This window comes from Pelodiscus sinensis, chromosome 3 (genome assembly GCF_049634645.1).
Source record: "Pelodiscus sinensis isolate JC-2024 chromosome 3, ASM4963464v1, whole genome shotgun sequence".
In the NCBI taxonomy this organism is placed as follows: domain Eukaryota; kingdom Metazoa; phylum Chordata; order Testudines; family Trionychidae; genus Pelodiscus; species Pelodiscus sinensis.
In genome coordinates, this window is record NC_134713.1 from 52,859,861 (window position 1) to 52,886,372 (window position 26,512).

At 42.1% G+C, this 26,512-nt stretch overlaps 1 protein-coding gene across 46 annotated transcripts in view; it reads left to right on the forward strand.

Annotated features, from left to right (window-relative positions):
- The first annotated feature begins 17,244 nt into the window (after positions 1-17,244).
- Positions 17,245-26,512, forward strand: part of RIMS1 (regulating synaptic membrane exocytosis 1) — a 465,499-nt gene continuing 456,231 nt past the window's right edge. For 9 of the 46 annotated variants that reach the window (XM_075923725.1, XM_075923728.1, XM_075923732.1 and 6 more), the window contains exon 1: positions 17,246-18,523. In XM_075923725.1, coding sequence (XP_075779840.1) covers positions 18,360-18,523 — 164 coding nt within the window. In that variant the 5' untranslated portion in view covers positions 17,246-18,359. Of the gene's footprint in view, positions 18,524-26,512 lie in introns of all 46 variants that reach the window. The other 37 variants (XM_025186713.2, XM_075923757.1, XM_075923727.1 and 34 more) reach the window with 10 other exon arrangements.

The window sequence follows — 26,512 nt, forward strand, 5'->3', positions numbered from 1 at the left end:
TTCCTTCCTATTTCTTTATCTCCAATTACCATTGTATTCATTTTATCAATATTCATAATCAGTCCATACTGCTTCCCTTCCTCATTTAGCACTTGCACCATTCTTGCTAGCGTCTTTTCATCTTCCTCGATGATAACTATATCATCCACGATCCTCAAATTGTTAATTCTCATCCCATGCACTGATATCCCTTCTACCTCTTCCTTGATCTTGTCCATTGCTCTCTCTAGGTGCGTGATGAAGATACTCGGTGATATATGCTCTCCTTGTCTCATACTTCTACTCGTTCTAAACCAACTTCCCAACTCTCCACACAGTCTACCAGTCTGTAATTGCCAGGATCACCTCTAGAGCCCTTTCAAAATATTGGCGTCACATTAGCTATTTTCCAGCCATTAGGTATAGAAGCTGATTTAAAGGATAGGTTACAAACCACAGTTAATAGTTCCGCAATTTCACATTTGAGTTCTTTCAGGACTCGTGGGTGAATGTCATCTGGTCCTGGTGACTTGTTACTGTTAAGTTTATCAATTTGTTTCGAAACCTCCTTAAGTGCAATCTCAAGCTGGGACAATTCCTCAGATTTGTCTTCTAAAAAGAATGGCTCAGGTTTGGGAATCATCCTAACATCCTCAGCCGTGAAGACTGAAGCAAAGAATTCATTTAGTTTCTCCACAATGACCTTATTGTCTTTGAGTGTTTCTCTAGCATCTCAATCATCCAGTGGCCCCACTGGTAGTTTATCAGGCTTCCTGCTTCTGATGTACAGTATTTTAAAACATTTTGCTATTCCTTTTTGAGGTTTTGGCTAGCTGTTCTTCAAATTCATTTTTTGCTTTTCTCCTTATATTTTATACTTAATTTGACAGAGTTTATGCCCCTTTTTATTTTTCCCCTATGATTTAACTTCCACTTTTTAAACAATGCCTTTTTATCTCTCACTGCTTTTTTTGTCTGGTTGTTAAACCCCGGTGGCACTTTTTTGGTTTTCTTACTATGTTTTTTAATTTGGGGCATACATTTAAGTATAGGCTCCATCATGGTGTCTTTGAAAAGTTTCCATGCAACTTGCTGGGATTTTATTTTTATCACTGCACCTTTTAATTTGTATTTAACAAACCTCCTTGTTTTGTATAATTCCCTTTTATGAAATTAAATGCCATGGTGTTGGGTTGCTGAGGTGTTTTCCCCACCACAGCGATGTTAAATTTTATTACATTATGGTCTCTATTTCCAAGTGGTCCAGTTATATTTACCTGTGAGACCAGATCCTGCACTCCACTTAGGACTAAATCAAGAATTGCCTCTCCCTTTGTAGATTCCAGAGCCAGCTGCTGCAAGAAGCAGTCATTTAAGGTATCAAGAAATTTTATCTCAGCATCCCGTCTTGAGGTGATGCATACCCAGTCAAGATGGGGATAGTTGAAATCCTCCACTATTCTTGCGTTTTCTAGTTTGATAGCCTCTCTAATCTCCCATAGCATTTCATAGTCACTATCACTGTCTTAGTCAGGTGGTTGAATGGTACTGCTCTGAGTATTGCTTCTTCTTCTACTTGGATTTTATGCTTATTGTATCCCATGTAGTGACAACATTGGCTATAATTGAAAGAACTTTTACATTCATAGTTAACCATGCATGTATGGTTAACTCTTTTCCTATTAGGTATGGATCATAAAAGAAGGTGGGTGATCTAAATACAATTTCGTTTTTATTGCAAATACACAATAGCCTAATACTTCCCATGTTGAATTGCAAACTGATAACTTGATATGTCTGAGAGGTCAGTACCTATTCCCCTGAGGTTCAAGAATTATGGAACATTGGAAAAATATAGGCACAGATTGAACACTTAAAACAATTTCTGCGCTTTTATAATTTAAAAATGTAGTGTTGTAATCTGAGAATATTCCCTCCTGATTCCTCAGTTGTCCTTTGGGAAAAAAGAAAAGACTACCCCAAAGAGTCTGCATGCTAATATAAGACTTTGGTCACACTATACTGATAAGAGTCTCATTCGTACATTATAGAAATGACCAATAAAGCTTAGTTAATTAGATCACATTCCTTTCTCAGTGTTTCTATTTAACCAAACTGGGTGTGGATATAAAATGTTTTACAATATGAATAGATTTGCAAGATTATTTACTGAGCTCTGTAAGCTTAACAGTAATTCTCTGGTATCACAGCTCTCAATTTAGATTTTGTGAAAACCCCAATCCTGTAAATGCAACCAAGAATATCATATATTATCATAAGGGCCCAAATAAAATCAATGGGACTCCTGGGGATAAAAAACACTGCAACTTGGATACAGTAGCTAAAGTAAAGGAATAGGTTTGTTTCCCCTGCTTCAGATTATTTACTGTACAAGAATTTTAAGGGTAGTCCTCAATCAAGTCTGTATCTTTTAACATAAATATTTCATTAGCGATATGGGGAGGGGATAATGAAAATGGCAGCTATTAGAAACAAGAATAAAGAAACTGGACATGGTGTATAACCCAATTCTTCCAATGTCTTTCAAATACAGGAGGGAAAAGAAAAGACTTGGACAACTATGTCTTGGGAGGTGACATGGCCTAGTGGCTGGATCATTGGAGTGGAACTCAGAAAATATGGCTTTGTGACTTATTTCCTTGATGACCTTTAGCAAGCCACTATACCTCTGCCTCATTTGCCCATCTATAAAAGGGGATAGAGCTGGTTGGGAACCAGAATTTCCATTCCAAAGAAAATTCTGATATTGGATCCCTCTCCCCCACCCTCATTCTAAATCAAAGGAAAGCTAAAGTTTCCAGTGGAACAAGAATTGTGAAAAAAATTTATTCAGGAGTCCCTTGTTTACACACCCAAGACAGCATTAGCCTTTTTGGCCACAGCATCATAGTGGGAGCTCATGTTCACCTGATTATCCATAATGACCCTCATTTTTTTTCCCCAGAGTCACTGCTTCTCAGAATAGAGTATTCCCATTGTGTACATATGTATACATTTAGCCATATTAACTAGCACCCAGTTTTCCAAGTGATACAGAGCACTCTGTGTCAATGGCCATTCCTCTTCATTAATTAGCACTTACTAGGGATGTAAACATTTAAAAAAAATTATTAACTGTGTAACCAATAACATTTCTATCAGTTACACAGTTAACTGCGGCTCTCGGGGGGGCCGCCAGTGCTCCCAGCCTCATGGGGGTGCCAGCGTCACCGGGGCTCCTGGTGCTCCCAGCCCCGTGGGACAGCCAGAGCCTCCAGTGCTCCTGGCCATGCGGGTCTGCCAAGGCTGAAGCTCCCAGCAGCTGTGCAAAGAGTTTAACCAGTACTGGTAATTACCTAAACTCTTACATCCCTACCGCCTACCCCAATTTCTATGTTGGTTTCATATTTTCTTCCAGGTGAACCTCTCTCTAGTCCTGCACCCTCAGGACTTGACTGGTGCTGAACCAGAGAATTTTCTGGACCACTGAAGGTCAATATTGTCTAGTAGAATTAACAACATTTCCACTGCTTACTGGACTCTTAGAAGATGTGTAGGGGTAAATTAGAGCTAAATAACAGCACAGAACACTGAAAGACAGGTCTGGTGGCTCTAAACGAACTTTATCAGACCACAGGAAACTTGGCCATACCCAAAATGGACATAAGTGGACATCTGGCTAACTAAAATCATGCAGACCATGGATGTTTCTGGGCCAGGAAGTGCCAGACTAGAGAAGTTCTACCTGTAAAAGTATTAGGAGTTAAGACTCAATACCTTTGGAACTGCCACTAGAAGCCAATCTCTGTGAGGACTTATCATTAAACTTTGGCTGTGTCTAGACTGGCCAGTTTTTCCGGAAAATCAGCTGCTTTTCTGGAAAAACTTGCCAGCTGTCTATACTGGCTGCTTGAATTTCCGCAAAAGCACTGATTTCCTACTGTAAGAAATCAGTGCTTTTTGCGGAAATACTATGCTGCCCCCGTTTGGGCAAAAGTCCCTTTTGCGCAAAAGGGCCAGTGTAGACAGCTGAGATTTGTTTTGCGCAAAAAAGCCCCGATCGCAAAAATGGTGATTGGAGCTTTTTTGCGCAAAAGCGCATCTAGATTGGCCATGGACGCTTTTCCGCAAAAAGTGCTTTTGCGGAAAAGTGTCCATGCCAATCTAGACGCTCTTTTCCGAAAATGCTTTTAACAGAAAACTTTTCCGTTAAAAGCATTTCTGGAAAATCATGCCAGTCTAGACGTAGCCTTTGAGATCTACAAGTTAGCCATCTTTAATCCATTTGATGTGTGCCATGTTAACTTTATATCTTGCTAGCTTTTTAACGTTGTGCAGTACCAAGCCAAATTATTTAAATATAATACATAAACACTATTACCTTTCTCAACCAAACTTGTAATATCTTTAACAAAAATGTATATCAAGTTAGTTTGATTTGCTGTATTTTTCATAAACTTATGTTGATGGGTTTTAACTCTTGATTTATCAATTGTTGCATCAGCAACTCCATTATCTTATCCAGGATTGATGTCATACTGACAAGGCTACGTCTAGACTTTCATGATTTTCCGCAAATGCTTTTAACAGAAAAGATTTTCCGTTAAAAGCATTTGCGGAAAAGAGCGTCTAGATTGGCACGGATGCTTTTCTGCAAAAGCACTTTTTGCAGAAAAGCGTCTGTGCCAATCTAGATGAGGTTTTGCGCAAGAAAGCCCCAATCGCCATTTTCGCCAAGAGGGCTTTTGCGCAAGAGGGCTTTTGCCCGAATGGGAGCAGCATAGCATTTCTGCAAGAACACTGACAATCTTACATGAGATCATCAGTGTTCTTGCAGAAATTCAAGCGGCCAGTGTAGACAGCTGGCAAGTTTTTCCGCAAAAGTTGCTGCTTTTGTGGAAAAACTTGTCAGTCTAGACGCAGCCACAAGTGTATAGCAACTGTTAGCTGTCAGTTATCAAAGGGTTTTACCAGTTGAGAGTTGTGATATTTTGGGCTATTTTGTTGCCCTGATGACACTGGCTATGCTTCTCAGGAGTTCTTGGGAGGGACGAAGCCTCCTGATGTGCCTATCCCCCTCCCAAAGCATCTCATACACCAATTATTCCATGTCATATCCCTTCCCATGACATGGTGTTTGCAGCATGCAAAGAATTCTTGTCCGAGGTATGCAGATTTTTTTTTCTGCAGAAAATATCATAGAACACTAGAACTGGAAGGGACCTCGAGAGGTCATCGAGTCCAGGCCCCTGCCCTCATGGCAGGACCCAGTACTATCTAGACCAGTGTTTCTCAACCAGTGGTACGAGTACCCTTAGGGGTACTCAAGAGAAGTTTGGGGGGGTATGTCAACACAACTGAAATTTGGAGAAAAGTGAATTTTTATTTTAAGTTTTATAGAATTTTATAATTTTTGTACTTTTTACACCAAAAAATTTAATCACCCGCCCAGCTACGATTAAGTTATTTAAACAAATGTGTTGCAATGGGGAAAAAAATGTGTGTCTGAAAACTGTAGGAACTGGAGGTACTTATAATTTTTTTTAAAAGGGGGTACTTTATAAAAAAAAAGGTTGAGAAACACTGATCTAGACCATCCCATATGCTGTAGTTCTGTGATTGCCTAAGGGAGGCTACTGAGGCACCAGAACAACATGAGCTTGGTGGGATGTGGAAAATAGGTTGAAAGCAGATGGCAGGTGGAGCCATGTTAGGAGATAGAGCAGGCCATACAGGGCTGCTGGAAGATCAGAGGGCCACATGGGGATGCAAAGGTTGGGGGCAGACTCTGGGCAAGGCCATACTGAGAGGCAGGAAGGGGGCACTGAAGAGGCTAGGGGCATGTAGGATGTAAATCTAGCCCTGGCTACTGTCTAAGAAAGATATTACCTGACCTCTTGCTAGACTGCCACTTACAAGAGGACCCTAGGGTCATCTCTTCTCCTCGACTCTCCTAAAACCGGAGCATGACTACAGTGTTTTTCTGTACAACTTCCTTCTAATCCATGCTTCCTTTCTTTATAGTGACCACCCATTTCCTTTCACAAGTGGATTTCATCTTTAATTAAGCTTGGAGCACCCTATAAGTGCAGCTACATATAATAATTGAATTCTGAGGCCCCCATTTACTCTTTCAGAACTAGGATGCCAATCATAGTCAGATATTTCAGTCAGTCAGAATGTTAACTAACGCACATATTTTCTGAGAGACAATTAACATAACCAAGTCATGTTGCAAATAATACAAAGTCTTTGTTTCTTATTAGTTGGAACTGACATTAAGGCTTGTTAGAATGACTGTTTTTTGAGATAAAAAGTAAGATCATGAAGGTAATTTGCTCAAGACGTCACAACAACCGTACTAATATTTCGTTACCAGATTTTGCAGCAGTCTTTCCTACATAGGATTGCAAAGAGAGGTCAGAAGATGCTTATCAGAGAGAAATCTTAAGTTGCTACCAAGAAGAGGGGGCACTTTCACTGGCCAGGTGATGATTTTTTCTCCTAGACCTTAAATCCCTATCTTTCAGCTTGGAGGACAAGAAGTTGAACAAAACAGAGCATTTGATACATTTTTTCTGGGTGTCATAGCTTAGTTCCTTTTCTTGACACAGATGATATAAGCCAGTCATAAAGCAAGAATACAAACTGTTCCTCTTCTCACCTCATGTTTTTGATGGATGATATCTTCTTTATGGCCGATCTGCTGTATGGTCTTTTAGGTAACTGTACATAGAATCATAGAATCCAAGAACTGGAAGGGACCTCGAGAGGACATCGAGTCCAATCCCCTGCCCTCACAGCAGGACAAAGCACTGTCAGGTGTCTTTTTAACCTGTTCTTACTGGGCATTTACTGGGAGATTCCACAACCTCCATAGGCAGTTTATTTCAATGTTTAACCACCCTGACAGTTAGGAAGTTTTTCCTAACGTCCAACCTGAACCTCTCTTGCTGCAGTTTAAAGTCCATTGCATCTTCTTCTATCCTTAGAGGTCAAGGAGGACAATTTGTCTCCCTCCTCATTGTGACACTCTTTTAGATACTTGAAAACTGCTATCATATCCCCTCTCGGTCTTCTGATTTCCAAACTAAACAAGCCCAACTGTTTCAATCTTCTCTCATAGGTTTTGAAGGCTGGACACTAGTTCAGACTGGTGGGACTGGCTGGTAATGGAGCGATGGAATGACCAGAAGTGGATCCAAAACTTCCACTTGCGGAAGGCCACCTTTTTGGAGCTATGTGCCTGGCTCACCCCTGCCTTCCAACAAAACGACACCCACCTGCAGCCCGCCATGCCCCTGGAGAAGCAAGTCGCCATCACCGTCTGGAGGCTCGCCACCCCAGACAACTGCCAGATAGTGGGCAACCAGTTCAGCATGGAGAAGTCCACCATCGGGGCCCTTCTTATGGAGGTAAGGCACTTTTGGGCTGCAGTCCCTATGGTGGTGGGGAGGAGTCTTGGAAAGGGGGACCCTAGAGAAAGGAGGGTAGGAGGGTGCGAGGGTGGGCTGGGTGTGAGGTGGAAGCCCTGTCCCTGGGGCGTTGTGCTGTCTTGCCCTCACACAGCCATGCTGGAGAGTGGCCTCATAGGGGGTGGCTGGTGGGATGTTTGAGGGGGGAGGAGAAGGAGGTGGGTACTTTCCAAGGGCTCAGGCACTTCCTCTCTCATTCTGTTTTGTGTGTGTGTTTGTCTCCTACTGCAGGTTGTGAGCATCATCAACTCCATCCTGCTGCACAGGGTCGTCTGCCTGGGAGACCTGGACTCGATCGTCGCAAAATTTGCCGCTATGGGGTTCCCTAACTTCAGTGGAGTGATTGTTTGAACTCACATCCCAATCCACACACAAACTCATTGAGTGGCCCAATACATCAACAGGAAGGGCTATTTCTCTATGGTGCTACAGGCTCTGGATGACCACCATGAACAGTTCATAGACATTTTTGTTAGGTGGTAAGGCAGGGTGCACGATGCCTGTGTATTTAGAAACTCCAGCCTCAATGGGAAGCTGGATGCTGGCACATTCTTCCTCCGGTGTGACTTTAGGGTTGGGGATGTGCAGATGCCACTGTGCATCATGGGATGAAGCCATACACTGGCCACCTGGACCCCAGCAGGCACAAATTCAATTCCCACCTCAGCTGGGCACCTTCAGGTGACCCAAGGCATGGTGCAGGTGCCTCCTGACCTGCCTAGAGGTGGGGGAGCAGAACATCGCCGAGCTGGTATTGGCTTGTGTTCTCCACAACATTGTGGTTAGGAAGGGGGAGGCCTTCCTACCTGGGTGGGGGTCAGAGGCTGAAAGGAGACTCTTCAAGCAGCTGCGGACAGCTGTCATCCACCAGGCCCATCAGTTGTGGGTATGCATCTGGGAGGCCCTGAGGGAGAGTTTCTCTCAAGGACTCCAGTAACTCTGCTCAGGGCCTCCCTTTTAGGGGCCTGTGCCTTATTCCAGTATCCCTTTCTCACCATAACCTCTCCCTTCCCTGAACACTTAATAAACACACCTTTTTGATTTCAACAAAATGAACTTTGTATTTTTCTTTCAATAAAATAAACTGGAGAGGAGGGGGGCTGAGAACCTGGAGGGGGGAGGCGGGGCTCAGGGCTAGGAGTGGCATTGGGAGAGGCTGGAAGTGCCACTTTGGGTCTGGAGACCTCGGTGAACTTGGGGTTGGGTGCGGCCTGGGACAACAGGGAGCTAGGCAGGGGGGGAGGGGCTGGAACAGGGTCAGAGATATCAGGGGAAGGGGACATACAATATTATGGGGGTAATTTAGCCACAACTAATCAGGAAGGAGATCTTGGAGTCATCATGGATAGTTCTCTGAAGAAGTCCACACAGTGTGCAGCGGCAGTCAAAAAAGCAAACAGGATGTTAGGAATCATTAAAAAAGGGATACAGAATAAGCCAGATAATATCTTATTGCCCTTATATAAATCCATGGTACGCCCACATCTTAAATACTGCATACAGATGTGATCTCCTCATCTCAAAAAAGATATACTGGCATTAGAAAAGGTTCAGAGAAGGGCAACTAAAATGATTAGGGGTTTGGAACAGATTCCATATGAGGAGAGATTAAAGACACTAGGACTCTTCAGTTTGGAAAAGAGGAGACTGAGGGGGGATATGATAGAGGTATATCAAATCATGAATGGTGTGGAGAAAGTGAATAGGGAAAAATTATTTACTTGTTCCCATAAGATAAGAACTAGGAGCCACCAAAAGAAATTAATGGGCAGCAGATTTAAAACAAATAAAAGGAAGTTATTTTTCACACAGCGCATAGTCAACCTGCGGACCTCCTTGCCTGAGGAGGTTGTGAAGGCTAGGACTATAACAGGATTTAAAAGAGTTAGATACATTCACGGAGGTTAAGTCCTTTAATGGCTATTAGCCAGGATGGGTAAGGAATGGTGTCCCTAGCCTCTGTCTGTCAGAGGGTGGAGATGGATGGCAGGAGAGAGATCACTTGATCATTTCCTGTTCAGTTCACTCCCTCTGGGACACCTGGCATTGGCCATTGCCGGCAGATAGGATACTGGGCTGAATGGACCTTTGGTCTGACCTAGTATGACCGTTCTTATGTTCTTACACACATATGCACACACGAATAGTCTTTTTCATACACTTCCCCTTCTTTCCTCTCTCAGGGTATGTCTACACTAGCTCGTTAGTTTGAGCTAGGTAGGGTAATGAGGGCAAGTGGAGTTGCAAATGAAGTCTGGGATTTAAATAATTGCAAATGTTCCCGGGCGCCACCATTTTTAAATCCCCCTTAGTCCGAACTCAGTGCCCGCGGCTACACGCGGCACGGAGTAGGTAAGTCGAATGAAAGATCCTAATTCGAACTACCGTTACTCCTCATTCCATGAGGAGTATTTAAATAAGTTTCATTTGCAACTCCGCTTGCCCTCATTACCCTACCAAGCTCGAACTAATGAGCTAGTGTAGCTGTACCCTCACAGTTTCCCTCACAATATCCAAACACATACATTCGCTCTCTCACACATTTGTACTACTATTGTGTTGTTGTTATTGTTACTTCTTGATACATCTTGTCAAAATGCTCAGTTTTACTATACATTTTAGAAAAGTGCATCTGTCTATTTCTAAGCCCATTTGTTCAAGAACGCCTTTTAAATGGTAAGATCTAGGAGCACCAAATTTGGTATGCATCTTCCTCTTATAACTTAAATCAAGGTAAGGGTTTGGTTGTGCCAGGACAATGTTCCTGGAATTCGACTGTTTCTCATAAAATGGAAAGGGAGGAATCTGGCAGGAGGGACAATTATACTGCAGAATGACAGAATGAGGGCAGAAAGGGGACAGAGATGAGTCTGGGACAGCCCTAACGCCATAAGGAAAAAAGGGGAAGAGGTGGGAAAAGGGACAGCTACCTACTATATATTTCAGAGAGTTTGTTTGTTTGTCTGTCTGTTTCTCTGTGTTTCTATTTGTCCCCCAGGGGAGATGTGCACTCCTGGCTGTGCCTGGTGCAGTTGCAGGGGCCATGGATAGGTGCTTCTCACCTGGACCCAACCTGCTGTAGTGAGAGAGGGCAGGGGTTGTTCTCTCTCCTAAGGCAGCCAGCATTCTAAAGCCCTCAACCAGCCTCATGATAGCACAATGATTTAAATGAAAACAAACAAACAAAACTTATTTGAGGTAAGGACCCAAGCAATGCCAGGTAAATCTTCTAGGCTACGTCTACACTATGCATTCTTGCACAAGCAGATATGCAAATGAGGCGTGGCGATGTCTACACTGTTCCTTCTTGCGCAAAAAAACCCTCTTGTGCAGGAGCTTTTCTTCCTGAAAATAAGCGGCAGAATGGCCCCTGCATATGAGGGGATTTTTGCACAAAAACTCCTTGTGCAAAATGGCAGTTCATTAGGTATACAAATGAGGCATGGCGATATTCATCGCCGTGCCTCATTTGCATATCTTCTTGCACAAGAATTCACAGTGTAGACGTAGCCCTATTGTACATATATTCTCTGTCATTTTATTTTTTTCAAAGTTCATTAAGGGTTACTGTACTGTGATATTAATTATTTTTACTGGTCTGTGCATTTCATAAATGTCCCTCTATTCTTAAATCTAATTATTTGGGTCATGAGTTCTAAAATGCCTATCCTGCTTTGGGTGGAATAATTATAATTACTTTTATTACCATATTGCACTTTTTCATTCATTATTTAAAGCTGCACAATCAAATAATAGTATCCGTCTAGAATCTAGATATATCTTGTACTCACCTTAGCAGTGCATGCTTTTTTTTTTAAGATAGCTGAACGCATAACCTTTGGCACTGGGCAGATGAAGGTCACTTAGTTTCAAACTGTATTTATTTTAATTATATCTATAAAATAATGTAAAATTCATATGAAAATAAAGGTAGTTCTAGGTCTGATATTAATAGTATTAGTGGAGTCAAATGTTAAGTGATGTACACAATTATGGTTGATAAACATAAATGCCAGTATATTTTTTTAAATTCCCATTCTTAAAAAATGGAGTAAAACCCTTAATCATATATGTTAAAATAAGTATATATGTTTTTAGTGGGATAAAAACAATTAAAGTAAAGTAAACTATGTCAGTAACATAGAATGTGTCTGTTGGGCTACATCTTCATTGGCATGATCTTGCTCAAATACTCTTTAATGCAAGAGTTCTGGCATGTGCCTTTGCACAAGAGATGTGCTTTTGCACAAGAGCATCTGTGCCAGTGTAGACACTCTCTTGCGCAAGAAAGCTCTGATGGCCATTTTAGCCATCGGGCTTTCTTGCGCAAGAAATTCATGTTGCCTGTCTACACTGGCCTCTTGCGCAAGAACAGTTGCGCAAGAGGACTTATTCCTGAGTGGGAGCATCATAGTTCTTGCACAAGAAGCCCTGATTTCACACATTAGAATGTCAGTATTCTTGTGCAAGAACTCCCCGCCAGTGTAGACAGGCAGCATGTTTTTGTGCAAAAGCAGCCGCTTTGCACAAGATCGTGCCAATGTAGACACAACCTTGGAGTAAGTAAGCAGAATTTATTTATTTTTATTCATCTCTGCTAAGATAATATACAAGTTATCAAACTTGCAGTTCTGATATTTGTGTTAAGACTCCAGAACTGATACCTGGAAGCCTGGGATTGGAAATATCTTGCTGTTTTATTTTCTGGTTGAACTAAACTTAAAATACGGATTTAATTATTGTTTGTGTGTATATATTATATATGTACTTATAGGAATAAATATAATGCATTTTATAGAGAGATATAGATAGATATGAATTAGATACAGTGCTCCTGTCAGCTTATTTCCAAAGTGTTATCTGCAAAAACAAGCAAACAAAAAACCCTATTAGGGTTTTCAGATACCTAAGTAGTCCCTGGAATCACAGTTAAAATTGCCTCCCCCCAGCAAAGTTTGAAATGGACCCCTGACTTCCTCCCTGCTGGATTCACTTCCTCAGCATATGCAGCTGCACATGATCTGCCTCGGGCTGAGGGTGCTTAGGTTTGCAGACTGGCTGGGGTGCAAGAATCACATAAACACATCCCCCTTCCCACTCACCGCCTCCTCTAGCTGTTGTTAGGGACAGAGCAGAATGTGTCCTGTATTGCTTCCTCTACATCACCTGTGCTCAGTTAAACCTTTCTAGCACTGAAGCCCACTACTTCAAGTTGAATGCAGTGTGCGTTCTTGTACTGTGACTCTGAATTTTCTAATCTTCCAAACAGCCTCCTTTGCTATGTTCAAAATGGCTGTTAAAATATAATACAATACATTTGCTGATGTAAAGTAATTAGTTATTAGTGTTTTAACCAGTATTTTTTCTGAAGTTTGTGTTTGTTTATTGTTGTGATTAGTTCATTTATTGGCTTAGGATTTTTCCTATTGATTTTCTATGAATAAATATTGCATCAGTAAGCTACCATAGATTAAGTTTAAAACTTTCTGTATATATTTGTATTCTCCTTTTGAGGATAACAAAGATAAAACATGTTTGAGTGTGTTACAATATTAAAAAGATAAAACTAAAACAATCAAGTAAGTGTGCCCACAAGCTGCATGGTGCAGCTGCCCACGCAGCCTCTAACATTCTCTCTAGCCCACTTCTACTGCCTGACTGAGAAGAGGCTAGAGTTGCCCTTGCACGTCTTGATGGCTCTTTATTTGTTTAGTAGTTATTCATACAGCAGTATAAAGACTAGTTTGACTAGTTTGGTCTATCACGAATGGGCTATAACCACTAATGAAATAAAACAGAAGTTTATATTTGTATATATGTGTTCATTGGATTTACCTTAAAGGACTTTCCCTTCATACTGGTTTTTCAACTATTTGAATGTATCAGCTTGTTTAATACAAAACAAATAACTTGTTATATGCACCTTTGTTAAAGGTTAGTTATATCAATCAATCATATTTCTATTTAAAATAGACAGAATGATCTGAACTGTCTGCAGTACTCTTTAGGGCCAAATTGCTTTGGCAATTACATTTCTTCATACTGCATAATGTCTGTTGGGCTTTAGATACTGTCAATTTTCAAAAACAAAAACAAAACCACAAAATTGTATATAGTTATTTAAGTCTTAATTTCCACCTTTTAGATTTCTAGTATACCTTGTGATACTCTATCAAATATTATAGCTTGTTCTGTTGTATAGAGATTATTAATTTACAGACTTACAACTGGACAAAAAATAAAGTACAAGAGAGCAATTTCACAATTTTGCAGGAGTTTGTGGCTATCTAGCTAATTAGCTGTTGAGGTTACTCAAATGGTTTTTCCTCTGTGTGAAACACAGAAATAGTATCTTCAGTTGGATATTATTTAAAGCTAAGGCCTAAATTGGACCAAGGATTCTGTCATATGAAGGGTTGTATATAACAACATTAGTAATAAGTTCTATATTTTGTGTTGTCACTAATAAAGATATTAGATTTCAGAAAGAAAAAAGAATAAACACACAAAGGAAGGAAGACAAAATAAGTTGAATACATTTATTAATAATAAATACAATCAACTTCTCTGTCTCAATTTCTTTTTATTTACATTTAAATACCAACATTTTATGGCACAAGATGATACATAAGAATTATTGTTACTGATGCACGTATTTGAATGACACACAAAATTCAACCATAATTCTTCTAAGATTGCCAGTCACTGTTTGGTCTACTGTATACACAAACAATTCTGATAAAGGGCTGGGAATTAGGTGACAGGCAATACATCACTTGATGGTTACCTGTTCCGTTCATTCTCTCTGGAACTCCTGATATTGGCCACTTTCAGAAGACAGACTGCTGAGCCAAATTGACCTTTGGTCTGAACCAGTATAGCCATTCTTATCCTACTTAGCTTGCGAACAGGAATAGCTAACGGAGTTTTGTGAGGTGGTGAAGGTGAAGGAGAAATGATTACAGGATGTTTGGGCTATGTCTACACTGTGCATTGTTGCACAAGATGATATGCAAATGAGGCGTGGCGATGAATATCACCATGCCTCATTTGCATATCTAATGAGCCGCCATTTTGCGGAAGTGGCTTTTGCGCAAGAAAGAGCTCTCTACACTGCTTCTTCTTGTGCAAAAAAACCCTATTGTGCAGGAGCCGTTCTTCCTGAAAATAAGTGGCAGAACAGCTCCTGTGCAAGAGGGTTTTTTTGTGCAAAAAGGAGCAGTGTAGACAGCTCCTTCTTGGGGAAAAGCCCCTTCCGCAAAAATGACGGTGCATTGAGTATGCAAATGCGATGAATATCACCATGCCTCATTTGCATATCTTCTTGTGCAACAATGCGCAGTGTAGACATAGCCTGGGGGTAAGTGGCTGTCTGTAGTGTGTGTGTTTGTGGGTTACTTGTTGGTTGTCTGAAAGATAGTGTGTGCTGAGCTTGTGTGTGTTTGTTTGTAGATCCATCTGCTGAGCTGTTTGTTTGAAGGACCACATGCTGAGGTCAGCAGCTGGAAGCTGTGAGCTTCTTAACAAGGATTTGAAATCTAGAACCTCTGTTCATTGGTCAAGCCTTAACTGCGGCGTGGGGCTATCAAGAAGGCCTGGGCTATATAAAGCTCACTAGTAAGCAACCAAGGAGCTAGTGACCAGGAGCAACTAAAATTTGGCTATGTCTACACTGCAGAGTTTTTGCATAAAAACAGCTTCACAGGTGATTAATCAGCCCTGCCCAGTAAGTCAGTTCCCTGCACTGAGTCCTGAGCCTCAGACTGGGAGGGGCTGATTGATTACCAGAGAAGCTGTGCTGCCATGCAGCTGATAGGGAACACTGGTGATCCTGGTAATTACAGACTGGTAAGTCTAATGTCAGTACCAGGCAAATTAGTTGAAACTAGAGTAAAGAATAAAATTGTCAGATACATAGAGGAACATAATTTGTTGGGGAAAAGTCAACATGGTTTCTGGAAAGGGAAATCATGCCTTACTAAGCTACTAGAGTTCCTTGAGGGGGTCAACAAACATGTGGACAAGGAGGATCCGGTGGATATAGTGTACTTAGATTTCCAGAAAGCCTTTGACAAGGTCCCTTACCAACTGCTTCTAATTAAAGTAAATTGCCCTGGGATAAGAGAGAAGATGCTTTTATGGATTGCTCTCTGGTTAAATGACAGGAAACAAAGGGTAGGAATAAATGGTAAGTTTTTAGAACAGAGAGAGGTAACTAGTGATGTTCCCTAAGGGTCTGGACTGGGACCAATCCTATTGAAACCTATTTATAAATAATCTAGAGAATGGGGTAAGCAGTGAGATGGCAAAATTTACAGATGATACTAAACTGCTTAAGATAGTTAAAGACCAAAGCAGACCGTGAAAAGCTCCAAAAAGACCTCACCAAAGTAAGTGATTGGGCAACAAAATGGCAATTGAAATTTCATGTTGATAAATGTAAAGTAATGCACATTGGAAAAAATAATCCCAGCTATCAATACAAAATGATGGGGATTAATTTAGCTATAACTCCTTGAGAGAGAGAGAGATCTTGGAGTCATTGTGGATAGCTCTCTGAAAACATCCACTCAGTGTGCAGCAGCAATCAAAAAAGCAAACAATGTTAGGAATCATTAAAAAAGGATAGAGAATAAGACAGAGAAAGTCTTCCTTACTGCCTCTATTTAAAACTATGGTACGCCCACATCTTGAATACTGTGCACAGATGTGGTCGCCTCATCTCAAAAAAGATATATTGGCATCGGAAAAGGTTCAGAAAAGGGCATAAAAATGATGAGGGGTTTGGAACAGGTCCCATATGAAGAGAGATTTAAAATGACTGGGAGGTTTCATCTTAGAAAAGAGGAGATTTAGGTGGGATAAGATAGAGGCTTATAAAATCATGAGTGATGTTGAAAAAGTGAATAAGGAAAAGTTATTCACTTGTTCCTAAAACATCAGAACTAGGGGTCACCAAATGAAATTAATAGGTAGCAGGTTTAAAATAAATCAAAGGAAATTTTCCTTCACGCTGCGCACAGTCAACCCATAGAACTCCTTGCTAGAGGATGTTGTGAAGACCAGGACATTAAACAGGGTTCAAAAAAGTACTAGATATATTCATGGAGGTTAGGTCCATCAATCGCTATTAGCCAGGTTGGGTAGGAATGGCGTCCTTAGCCTCTGTTTGTCAGGCGGGAAATGGATGACAAGAGTGGGATTATTTACTAATTCTCTGTTCTGTTCACTTCCTCTGTGGGATCTGGCATTGGCCACTGTGAAAGACAGGATACTGGAATAGATGGACCTTTGGTCTGACATAGTATGGCTCTTCTTATTTTCCTTAGGTGGCTGATGATTGCATCTGATGTATTACTCAGAGGTATCAACAGGCCGGCTTCTGAGGAGTTACATCAGCAGGACAGACCTAGTGAATCACTTTTATGTGTAATGAAGTGGGGCAAATTCTGTGCTCCAGTCTAGCAGAGCTCGTCAACATTGTGTTTAGTTTAACTCACCTATGTTGCTGTCTGTTCTGGAGATGACTGGTTCCTGATATACAGGTTACTCTACATGATGCCCAGATGCGTTCCCTGGACATGGTGGAGTTTTTCCTCTGGTATTCCGGAAAACCCCCGTAGTCTAGATATAGTCTCAAGATGGAGAAGCAGTTGCCTTTCATGAATCTTTAGAATTTGCACCACTGTAGGGAGGCCCTTCATCTCAATAAATGATTTGGTTTTTTCCATAAGGAGTTTGAACTATAACATATTTAAGGTTGTTTTTGGAAGGCATGGGTAGGGGAGCCTAGGAAGAATGAGTCTGAAGAGTGCAGCATGCTACACCCTGGTTCAAGAAGGGGAGCCCACTGAGAGCATAAAACCCGCAGCTAGGGCAGAGGAAGAAGAATTAGAGTTCATGAAGTGCCAGGCTGCAATGTAGGAGCCCAAGAAAAATATCAACATGTTCTGGTGAAAGCAGAGAAACCAAGAAATGACTGGCATACTGAACACAGGTCTGGGTCAAAGTAAAGTCCTAGATGGAGTACCTGCAGCCTTACCCTAAGTCATAGGAGTCTGGGCAGCAAGTGTGCAGTGCCAGACTGTGGTCAGGGGACGTGTGTGCAGTACAGACACATACCAACAAAGTGATGTGGAGCTCTGGAATACCATGCTGACCTGCAGTGGGGAGCCAGGTATCAGCCTGTAGCACTGGTGTGCAGTGAGAAAGCTGAGCCAGAGAGGGATGAAGTGCGTGTGGACACTGCTCAAGGCAGGCAAGGGGGCAGGGCACCAGCTGAAGAGTCTGGCAAGGCTCAGCGGCCCTTAACCAAGGCTGATAAAGAGCATAGGAGAAAATATCCTCCCAGTAGCAACTCTGGAAAATGTGTGGCCCCAGGACAAGCCCGGGGACCCAGGACGAGTGGTGGGAGTGGTTCAGGTCCAGGGACTCCACAGCCGGTGCAGCTCAGCTCGAGATAGCGAGAGCATCATCCAGGAGCGGAGTGGCTTGGACTCCGCCTAACTGACACCCAACTTCCCCCTCCCTCCTCAAAGCCAGCAGCAGCAGCATCCGCCCTTCTCCTCCAGCCAGCCCTGTGCGTACCGCCTGCCTGTGCACACAGCCTGCTAGCTGCAATCCCGAGCCCCTCTCCCACCCAGGGAGGATGGGCTGCAAGAGGCAGCAGGAGGGCAGCCCCAACCCTGCCTAGAGCTGGGCAAACAAAGGGAGCAGCAGCAGCCGGGCTGGGGTGGATGCAAGCAACCATGAAAGGCTGGATCTCCGCCTCCGCCGCCGCTGCTGCCGCCGGAGAGCTGCTGGCTGCTGCCGCCGAGGAGCAGAGGGCTCCGCTGTGAAGGGAGGAGGCGGGATTGGTTTTGCCTCGCCAAGGTAGAAGGGGCAGGGGCCAAGGCGGCAATAAACATGTCTTCTTCGGCGGGGCCCCGCGGCCCTCGCCCCCCCACGGTGCCTCCCCCGATGCAGGAGCTGCCCGACCTGAGCCACCTGACCGAGGAGGAGCGGAACATCATTCTGGCCGTGATGGACCGGCAGAAAGAGGAGGAAGAGAAGGAAGAGGCCATGCTCAAGTAAGCGGCCGCCCGGCGGTCACTCAGGCGGGGCGGGGGCGCGCGGCCAAGTGGCTGGGCTGCCCCGACTCCGGCCCCTGCCCCGGGTCGTGCCCTGCACAGCCCCCACCTCGCGGCCCTGAACTTCCTCCTCTTCCGCCCCACCCATGGGGACCGCCTCCCGGCCCTGCGGGAGCCTCCTACCTGGGGAGACCCACGGGCAGCGGGGGAAGCGCCGAGAGGGGGGCCTCGCCCCACAGCCCCGCCGGGAGAAGCAAAGGGCCCCCCGGGCTGCTCCCCTGCGGGGCGCGCTGGAAGAGGGGAGACCTTGCCTTATGGGGGAAACCCCCACATTTGGGGAAGGGATTCCTCTGGGGGCTTTAAAACCCCGCCCGTTACGGGAGGGTAATGGGTGGGGTTTCCCTAGGACTGAGCCTTCAAAAAACACCATGCTGCCCCCACCTGGCTCCGTGTGAACGGAATCCTGCCATTGGGGAGCGCAGCAGCAACCTGCCTCTCCCTCCGCTACTTGCACCCCCTGCGGGGAGGGTTTCTCCAGCGGGGCTAATCTTCCTCTTGGGACCCCTTCTTCTGCCTGGCTGCTGCTGTACACTGGGCAAGGATGGGGTTGGGAAGCATCTGGTTGTCTTGATGTGGGAAAGCACTGTGTGTTCATAATTAGGTACCCAGCTCCTTAAGGAGGGCGAGGTTTATACCTGTGTTGGTGGGCTAGAGAGGGAATTGTGGATTTATTACACTGTTGATTACACAGAGAAAGATGTAGGAGGCTCAGAGTGTCGATGGATGCCATATTTGGAAACTAGTCTCTCCTGCCTCTGTTGCACCTTTTATCTCCCCCACCCTTCTTCCTTGCAAAACAACACCTATGTGACCTCATTTTCTATCCTCCTCCATTAGCAGCAGGCTTCAAATGTAATGTTACTAAATTGCCTCCTGTGAGTGATGAGACTAAACAGATTGAGTCTGTGGCCTGAGGAAGACAGCCACCCTCCAGGCCTATTCACTTTTGGATGGAAATGGCAGAATAGGTAACTGATTACAGACAAAGCTCTTCATGTGATCCAGAACCTTTCTATCCTGTAAGGTGTGTCCTCGCCTTGCTGTTTCCCATTCCCTGCTGTGTGTTTGGAGGATAGGGCTGGTGGCTTGCACAAAAGGTGTGACATGTTGTGTGCAGGGTTTTTCTTTTGACTGTATCAGAAATAATCAGTTTTAAGGCGTGTGTTCCAGTTTTTATGCTTTCCCTTGTAAGCCAACAATGTAATCTATAATGGATAGAAATATTGAATCTTTGTAGTCTCTTAACCTCTGTGCCATATATTGCAAACAATTTGAAGCTGATGGCAATGCTTGATTGTGCTGTTGTTTCTGTCCTTTAAAATCAGGGCTGGGATTTGCATTTTTGCAGTGGCTGCTGCTGCTGGTATTAACTGCAGAAATGTACACTGAGGCACATGAGCTAGTGATGCTTATCGCCTGGGACCTGGACTAAGAATGGGGGTGTGGCACCGAGAGCTGAAATGGGGATGAAGAGTTCAGTTCACTGCTGCTATGGTTGTGTGTGGCGGGGTGTGGTCGAGACTTTATTGGGGTTGGAATAAGAGCAGATTTGTGAAACTGCACTCTATTAGCCAACGTAGGGATAAGCATTTAGGGTCACTTTCGGTGTCTATCCTTCATAAGAGAATTGAAAAGAAAATGCTTGCAAAATGCTATAAACTACGTTACTACTCCTCTCCAGTCTCTGTCCTCTACTTCTCTGCCCACCACTACTTCCATATAAATGTTTAGGTGTTATTCTGTGGAATATAGCATTTTTAGTCCCATGTCCATTGCTAGAGCAAACTTTTTGTTAGGACATTTTTTTTCCAGTGCTATAATTGCTAAAGGCAAGGTAAGGGATTTCTTCACTGCTTTCATATTAGCATCTGGGAAGTCTGGAACAATGTTTAAAATGTTTCCCACAAGGGTGCTGAAAATCTTCAAAGCTTTTGCTAAAAGACTTGGGGCAAACTTAATTTTTTTGTGCAGGTCAGAAATTGCCCTTTGTGGATTCTGCTTAAAAATTGGGTCTCTCTATATTGCTTTAGACATATACTGAAAGGGTTTTTTACGCCAAAAAGAATTTCTTGTTATTTGGTCCGGTAACATTTTTTTTCAAAGATGTCTGAATAATAGGTAAGACTTTGCATCAGGCTGAGAAAAATGTGATTTTTAGATAGCTGGAAATTCAGCCTAGTCATAGTATGAGGGTGAAAGCTTATAAACTTTGCTAAATAGTTTATGGGAATTAGGTCAGAGTCAGTAGTTTTTATCTAGTTATGATTTTGTATGTTGTACAGAACCATTATATCTTCTAGAATCATTGTAATTTTCTCTTATCTAGCCAACACTACACTTTTTTTTCTGGGACACGAATTATACATCTTATTCCTTATAGATAGGAATAGGATACCATTCTGAACAAGAATTTCCTGCCCTAATTCTGAAGAGAGGTGTATGCGTTTTACACACATGATGGTGTACACACATCTCGGTAATAAATCACATAGCCATATTATTTATTGTGAGTCCTAGACCATGTTACCTGCCCACTATCTATTAATCTGTCTCCAGCAGGAATAGTTCTAACATTCCAAATGTCTGAGCAGCTTCAAACAGCTATTGGTTTTCTTTTTAAAATAATCTGATAAGGAAATGTTTCCTTCCGCAGCACCCACATCCCAAATATGGAACATCCTCTCAAAGTAATGCTGGCCTGAGATGCCAAATGGACAATATTCATTCCTGGACCAGTGACAGGTTTTCTGCCCAATATCTCAGTATGGAAGATGGATGCACAAAGGAACAGAATTAAGGTTGCTCAGGCAAACATAAATCTGGCCACTTCCTAATTTTTGAGTGTTTGATTCTGCAAAGTAAATAATATTTTAAATATAGTTTTATTGTATGCAGTACACGTGCAAGCTTTATGAGAAATGGGACTCTGAGATGAACACACTAAAACTGTGTAAAGTCTAAAATGCAAGATTGGATTGCACTGCTGGATCCAATCTGAAATTTTGAAAGCTATGTCTTTGAACCCACTTTTACCCATGCTTTTGACACCGGGTAAAATAACTTCCACTCTAATTATATTATGCAGAAAATCTGACTAGATGATCACAACAATCCTTTCTGGCCTTAAAATCTATCAGTCTGTAAGGTAATGGGTATCATTGGTGGCTAGTAGGAGGGATAGTGTAAAGGAGGAGGGGGAAGTGTAGAGTTCTTATATAGGAACTCCCCAGAGCAAAAGGGTGTTATAAATCTAGATTTTGATGAAAATTCTGCAGAAGAGACCACCTTTTTAATATGCTTTCCTTCTAATATTTCATTGGTTAGGAATCTGGAAAAAGCCAATCTTCCAAGAATTTAAAAAATATTTGTTTCCCTTTCAAATTTTATTCCAAGTTTTATTTTGTAGGCTGTACCTAAGCTTTCTTTTTTGCTTCCTTTAACTCTGGAATAAAACTATCAAAAGTATTGTATTGCTGCCTCCATCAGATGATTAGTGAGTTAACATATTGCTGAGCATTTTAGCACTTTCATTTAATACTTATGTAAAGAAGTTGTTAAATATTTGAATAGTACTGGCCTTATATTGTGAAAACTATAGACCAAAATATCTGCTAGTGGAAGTGGGCACAGATCAGTTGACAACAATGCAATTTTGCTTATTTGCACCATGAATATTTTGGTCCAATATTTGTTTTCCCCTGTAACCACTTTTATGTGCAAATATATATAACTATTCACTGGCTCACATCTAAAACTACTGTAAGGGCCAAATTCTGAACTCTTCTAAAGTGGTCAGATCCATAGTAACTTCACAGAAGCAAAATAAGTGCTCTGGATTTTCATTGATGTAAAAATAGGCTCAACATTCTTCAGTACATTGGTCTATTTGTATTCTAAAGTAGTATAATTTGGTGGACTGGGAAAATAGGAAAATTTTCTAAGGCACTCAGCTGGCATTTTACCTTTGAGTTTAATGGGAGCAGAGTTAGGCCAATACTTGAATGCTTCTGAAAATCCAACCTATAATATTTTTTTGGAAAAATGACCTTATAATACTTGTATCTGCAGGGCAACTTTAGTCTGCAATGGCTGTACTGGGGAAAACATTTCATAAGGTCCCATCCGATTAGATACAAAGATCAAAAAGACTTGATTCTGCTCTTTTTGGATATACTTGTGCATAAAACCTCAAATTACTGACAGACATTTTCACATGATCACAACTAGGGAATTTATACTAGATTCTTCAGTGAGAGCCAACTGAAAGATCTGAGGAATACATGGATAGCTTTTTAAATCTGCGCTTCTGCCAACTGGGGCCAGTATTTAATCCTTACATTATCCTGTGTATATTTGGGAAATACTTTTCCTTAGACTATGCCTAGTTTTGAAATGTAGGCATTGAATGGGGTTCTTAGCCATTTCTTCATCTATCATAACAGATTATAGAGAATGGATTGCATTATAGGAACATAAGAATGGCTATATTGGAAGATCCATCTAGCTTAGTATCCTGTCTTTCAACAGTGGCAAATGCCAGGTGCTCCTAGGGAATGAGCAGATAAAGTGATTCATCCCCTATCACTCATTCCCAACTTCTGACAAACAGGGACACCATCCCTGCTCATCCTGGCTAGTAGCCATTGGTGTGTATTTTTGTTTGTAGAAATGCTTGCTCCTAAATAGGACAGTTTGTTCAAGGATTGGCTAGTATGTGGGACTGTGGTTTTTATTCTTTCTATATATAACTTAAATATCACCTTCAAAATATGATTGTATATGAAATGCTGATATCCATAGAGAGAGTTTGAACATGAAAACCATGATCTGAATATATTTGATAGCACTATAGTGATGAGCAAAGCTTGTTGTGATTTTTCAGTTATTACATACAAAACCATTCATACACTCACAACTTTGAAGATGTGAAGGGACATGGAAATGAAGAACTGCTTCCATATAGCTCTCCATTGGATGTTGAACTTCTGTATTAGCATACTTGCCTGAATTATTGTCCACCACATTGGCTGCATCTTCTCCTTTGCTCTCACTGGACCATGCACTCTCGTTCTTTGTGAACAGTTCAGTGGAATCATTATTAGCTCTGCTGTAGACTGGGAGGAGTGCATGACTGTGACCTCTCTCATGAGCTCAGATGTTGCTGTTTTAAATGCCACCATAAATGGTTAAATTGACTTATTTTGGGGGCACTCATACTTGGAACAGAAAGGAACCATGAACCTGGTGATATGCACTGTAGCAGGCTGCTACTCTTCAACTCTGCATGGCACAGAGTAATGTGGTAGGAACGATGTCTTGGTTCCCTCTTGTTTTTTTTTATAACTACTTGTTTGCAGACCAAATTATTTAACATTCCCCCTGCCTGGCATTCACTTTATTAAGATCTTATAAATATACAATTTACTTTAGTCCCTCAGGACCAAACCCTTCCCCAGGTTAATAGATTCCACATCCCTCCTTTCTTCCATTGTTTACTGTTTCTGTCTGGTTAAGGGTCAGCCTTCCCTCCAAGGGCACATCTATACTTGGTACAAGACCGAAGCTCCAGAGGTTGATCTTCTAGTGCTTGATTTAGCAGGTACAAACACTACCAGGCCCTGTAGATGTGCAGTAAAGACTATCTACTCTAGCCCACAGTAGCCAGCCCTTCACAGAACCCCTCTTTTCTCCTGATGTGGTTCAAGGTCTCCACCACCTCCATGGCATGGCATTCTCCTTTCTAAGCTAACTACTCACTTGCCCTGTAATTTCTCGTGGTTCTCCAGAGGCTTCTGATCTCATCTCTGCCTCAGGCTCCTTTTAGCTATATGGTCTGCTTGTCTTGTGGCTTAACTTGCATGCTGAAGTGGAGAAAATAAGCAAACTAGTCACCTGTACGACCTGTCCCCCCATCTTCCTCCTCCCCCTGCTTAAAGGGCTATTTACCTTGGGACAAGCACTTCCCAAGTGGTTTCTGGGTGAATTGGGCACATTAATAGATTAGAGTTAAGACTGTTGACAATCTTTCTAATACCTGCACCATTTCAGATTCTGGAGATCTATTGTGAAATTCTGAAGGCAGATTGGAGCCATTAGGGCAGTGGTAATTTTCTCTGAATTTAGAGGTTGGGTGATGAACACCAATTTCTGGGTAGAATAAGTGCTCCCATATCACAAGTCAATCATGCATTGTAAATGCCTTAAATCTAGAGTTATTTTTACAAACTTAATTATGTGCAATTTGTCAGTACATTACTCACAAAAAGAAACAAAACCCAACCATGCTAATAGCTTAAGAGTTAAAGTATGGGCTATATACTCACATGAAAAATATGACTGCAGGATCAAGCCTTTAATAATTGGAATATTTGAAATGTGATAATGAACAAGTATGTTTATTTCAAATAATATACATGTGTATTCTGTAACTGGGGCTTACAGATTTTTGGAACATATTTGTGCTATATTTCTAGCCATGACATGATAGGTACTGGTAGGTTTGGATGGTATAAAGCAGTAGCTCCCTGCCTTTACACACTACTGTACTCCTCCTTTCAGGAGTCTAATTTGCTTTGCACATCCCAAGGTTCAGCTCACTTAAACTACTTGCTTACAAAGTCAGACATAAAAATACAAGTCTCTTACTTAAAATTACTTCCTTTTTCATATTTACCATGTAATTATAAAATAAATAAATTGGAATATGAATATTGGACTTACATTTCAGTGTATTCTATATAGAGCAGTATAAACAAGTCATCTATATGGAATTTTAGTTTTTATTGATTTTGCTAGTGCTTTTTATGTAGCCTGTTGTAAAACTAGGCAGCTATCTAGATGAGTTTATGTATCCCTGGAAGATCTTTGTGTAACCCCAGGGGTATAAGCAGGTGTGCCGATAGGAAGGGGCAAAGGGGGCAATTGCTTCAGGTCATGGTGATTTAGCTGCCTATGGCAGCGAAAGCCCCCAGGCCTTTTAAATTGCCACCAGAGCCGCAAGTGGTACACGCTGGGCAGTACTGAATGGGTGGTGAGGGGAGGCTAGCACTCCCAAGTCCCTAAGGCTCTGCCCATTCTGGGAGTGCAGAGCTGAACCCCTCCCCCCCTCTTCCCCTCCATCAGGGTCCTGTCAGTCTTCCTAGGTACAAGTAAATCTTGTTGGGAAACATTGGTATAAAGTATAGCACATGTAAGTACAGGCTGAACCTCTCTAGTTTGGCACCCTTAGGACCTGACTGGTGCTGAACCAGAGAATTTGCCAAACCATAGGAGGTCAATAATGTCTAGCAGCATTACCAACACTTCCACTGCTTACTGGGTTCTTAGAGGACATTTAGGGTATGTTTACACAGCAAAGTTATTTCGGGATACAAAAGTTATCCCAAAATAGCTACTTTGCGTCTTTTGAATGCGTCCGCTATTTTGAAATATAATGGACACGCTATTTCACCATCCCTGTAAACCTCATTGTATCAGAAGTAAGGGATGGCTCGAAATAGTGCTGTATTTTGAAATTTGGCTCAGTGTAGACAGTGCCAAATGATGAAATAAGCTACTTCGAAATAGACTCAAATTGTAGTTTTCCGATAATCAATACTTTACTTAATGTAGCTGAGTATTTTCTTTGGTGCTAAGTTATTTTATTGAAAGGTTGACATGGAATGGAAAACATGGAATGGAAAAACTAAGTTACAATTTTCCAACAATAAAATATATCAATTGGGAATGTTTTATATGTGTAGAACAGCAAGGCAGATAGTTGATGGGTACTCTGACAGTGCACAGAAAGTTTAGAGAGGAGCCCTGGCAGCTGGGGAGTGGAACACTGCCGACTGGAGCTCAACTAGCTGCTGGAAGCAGGGAGCCCTAATGGTTGAAGGCATGGAGTCCTGCCATGGCCAGATTGATTCTGGCCTTGAGTGAAGCCCC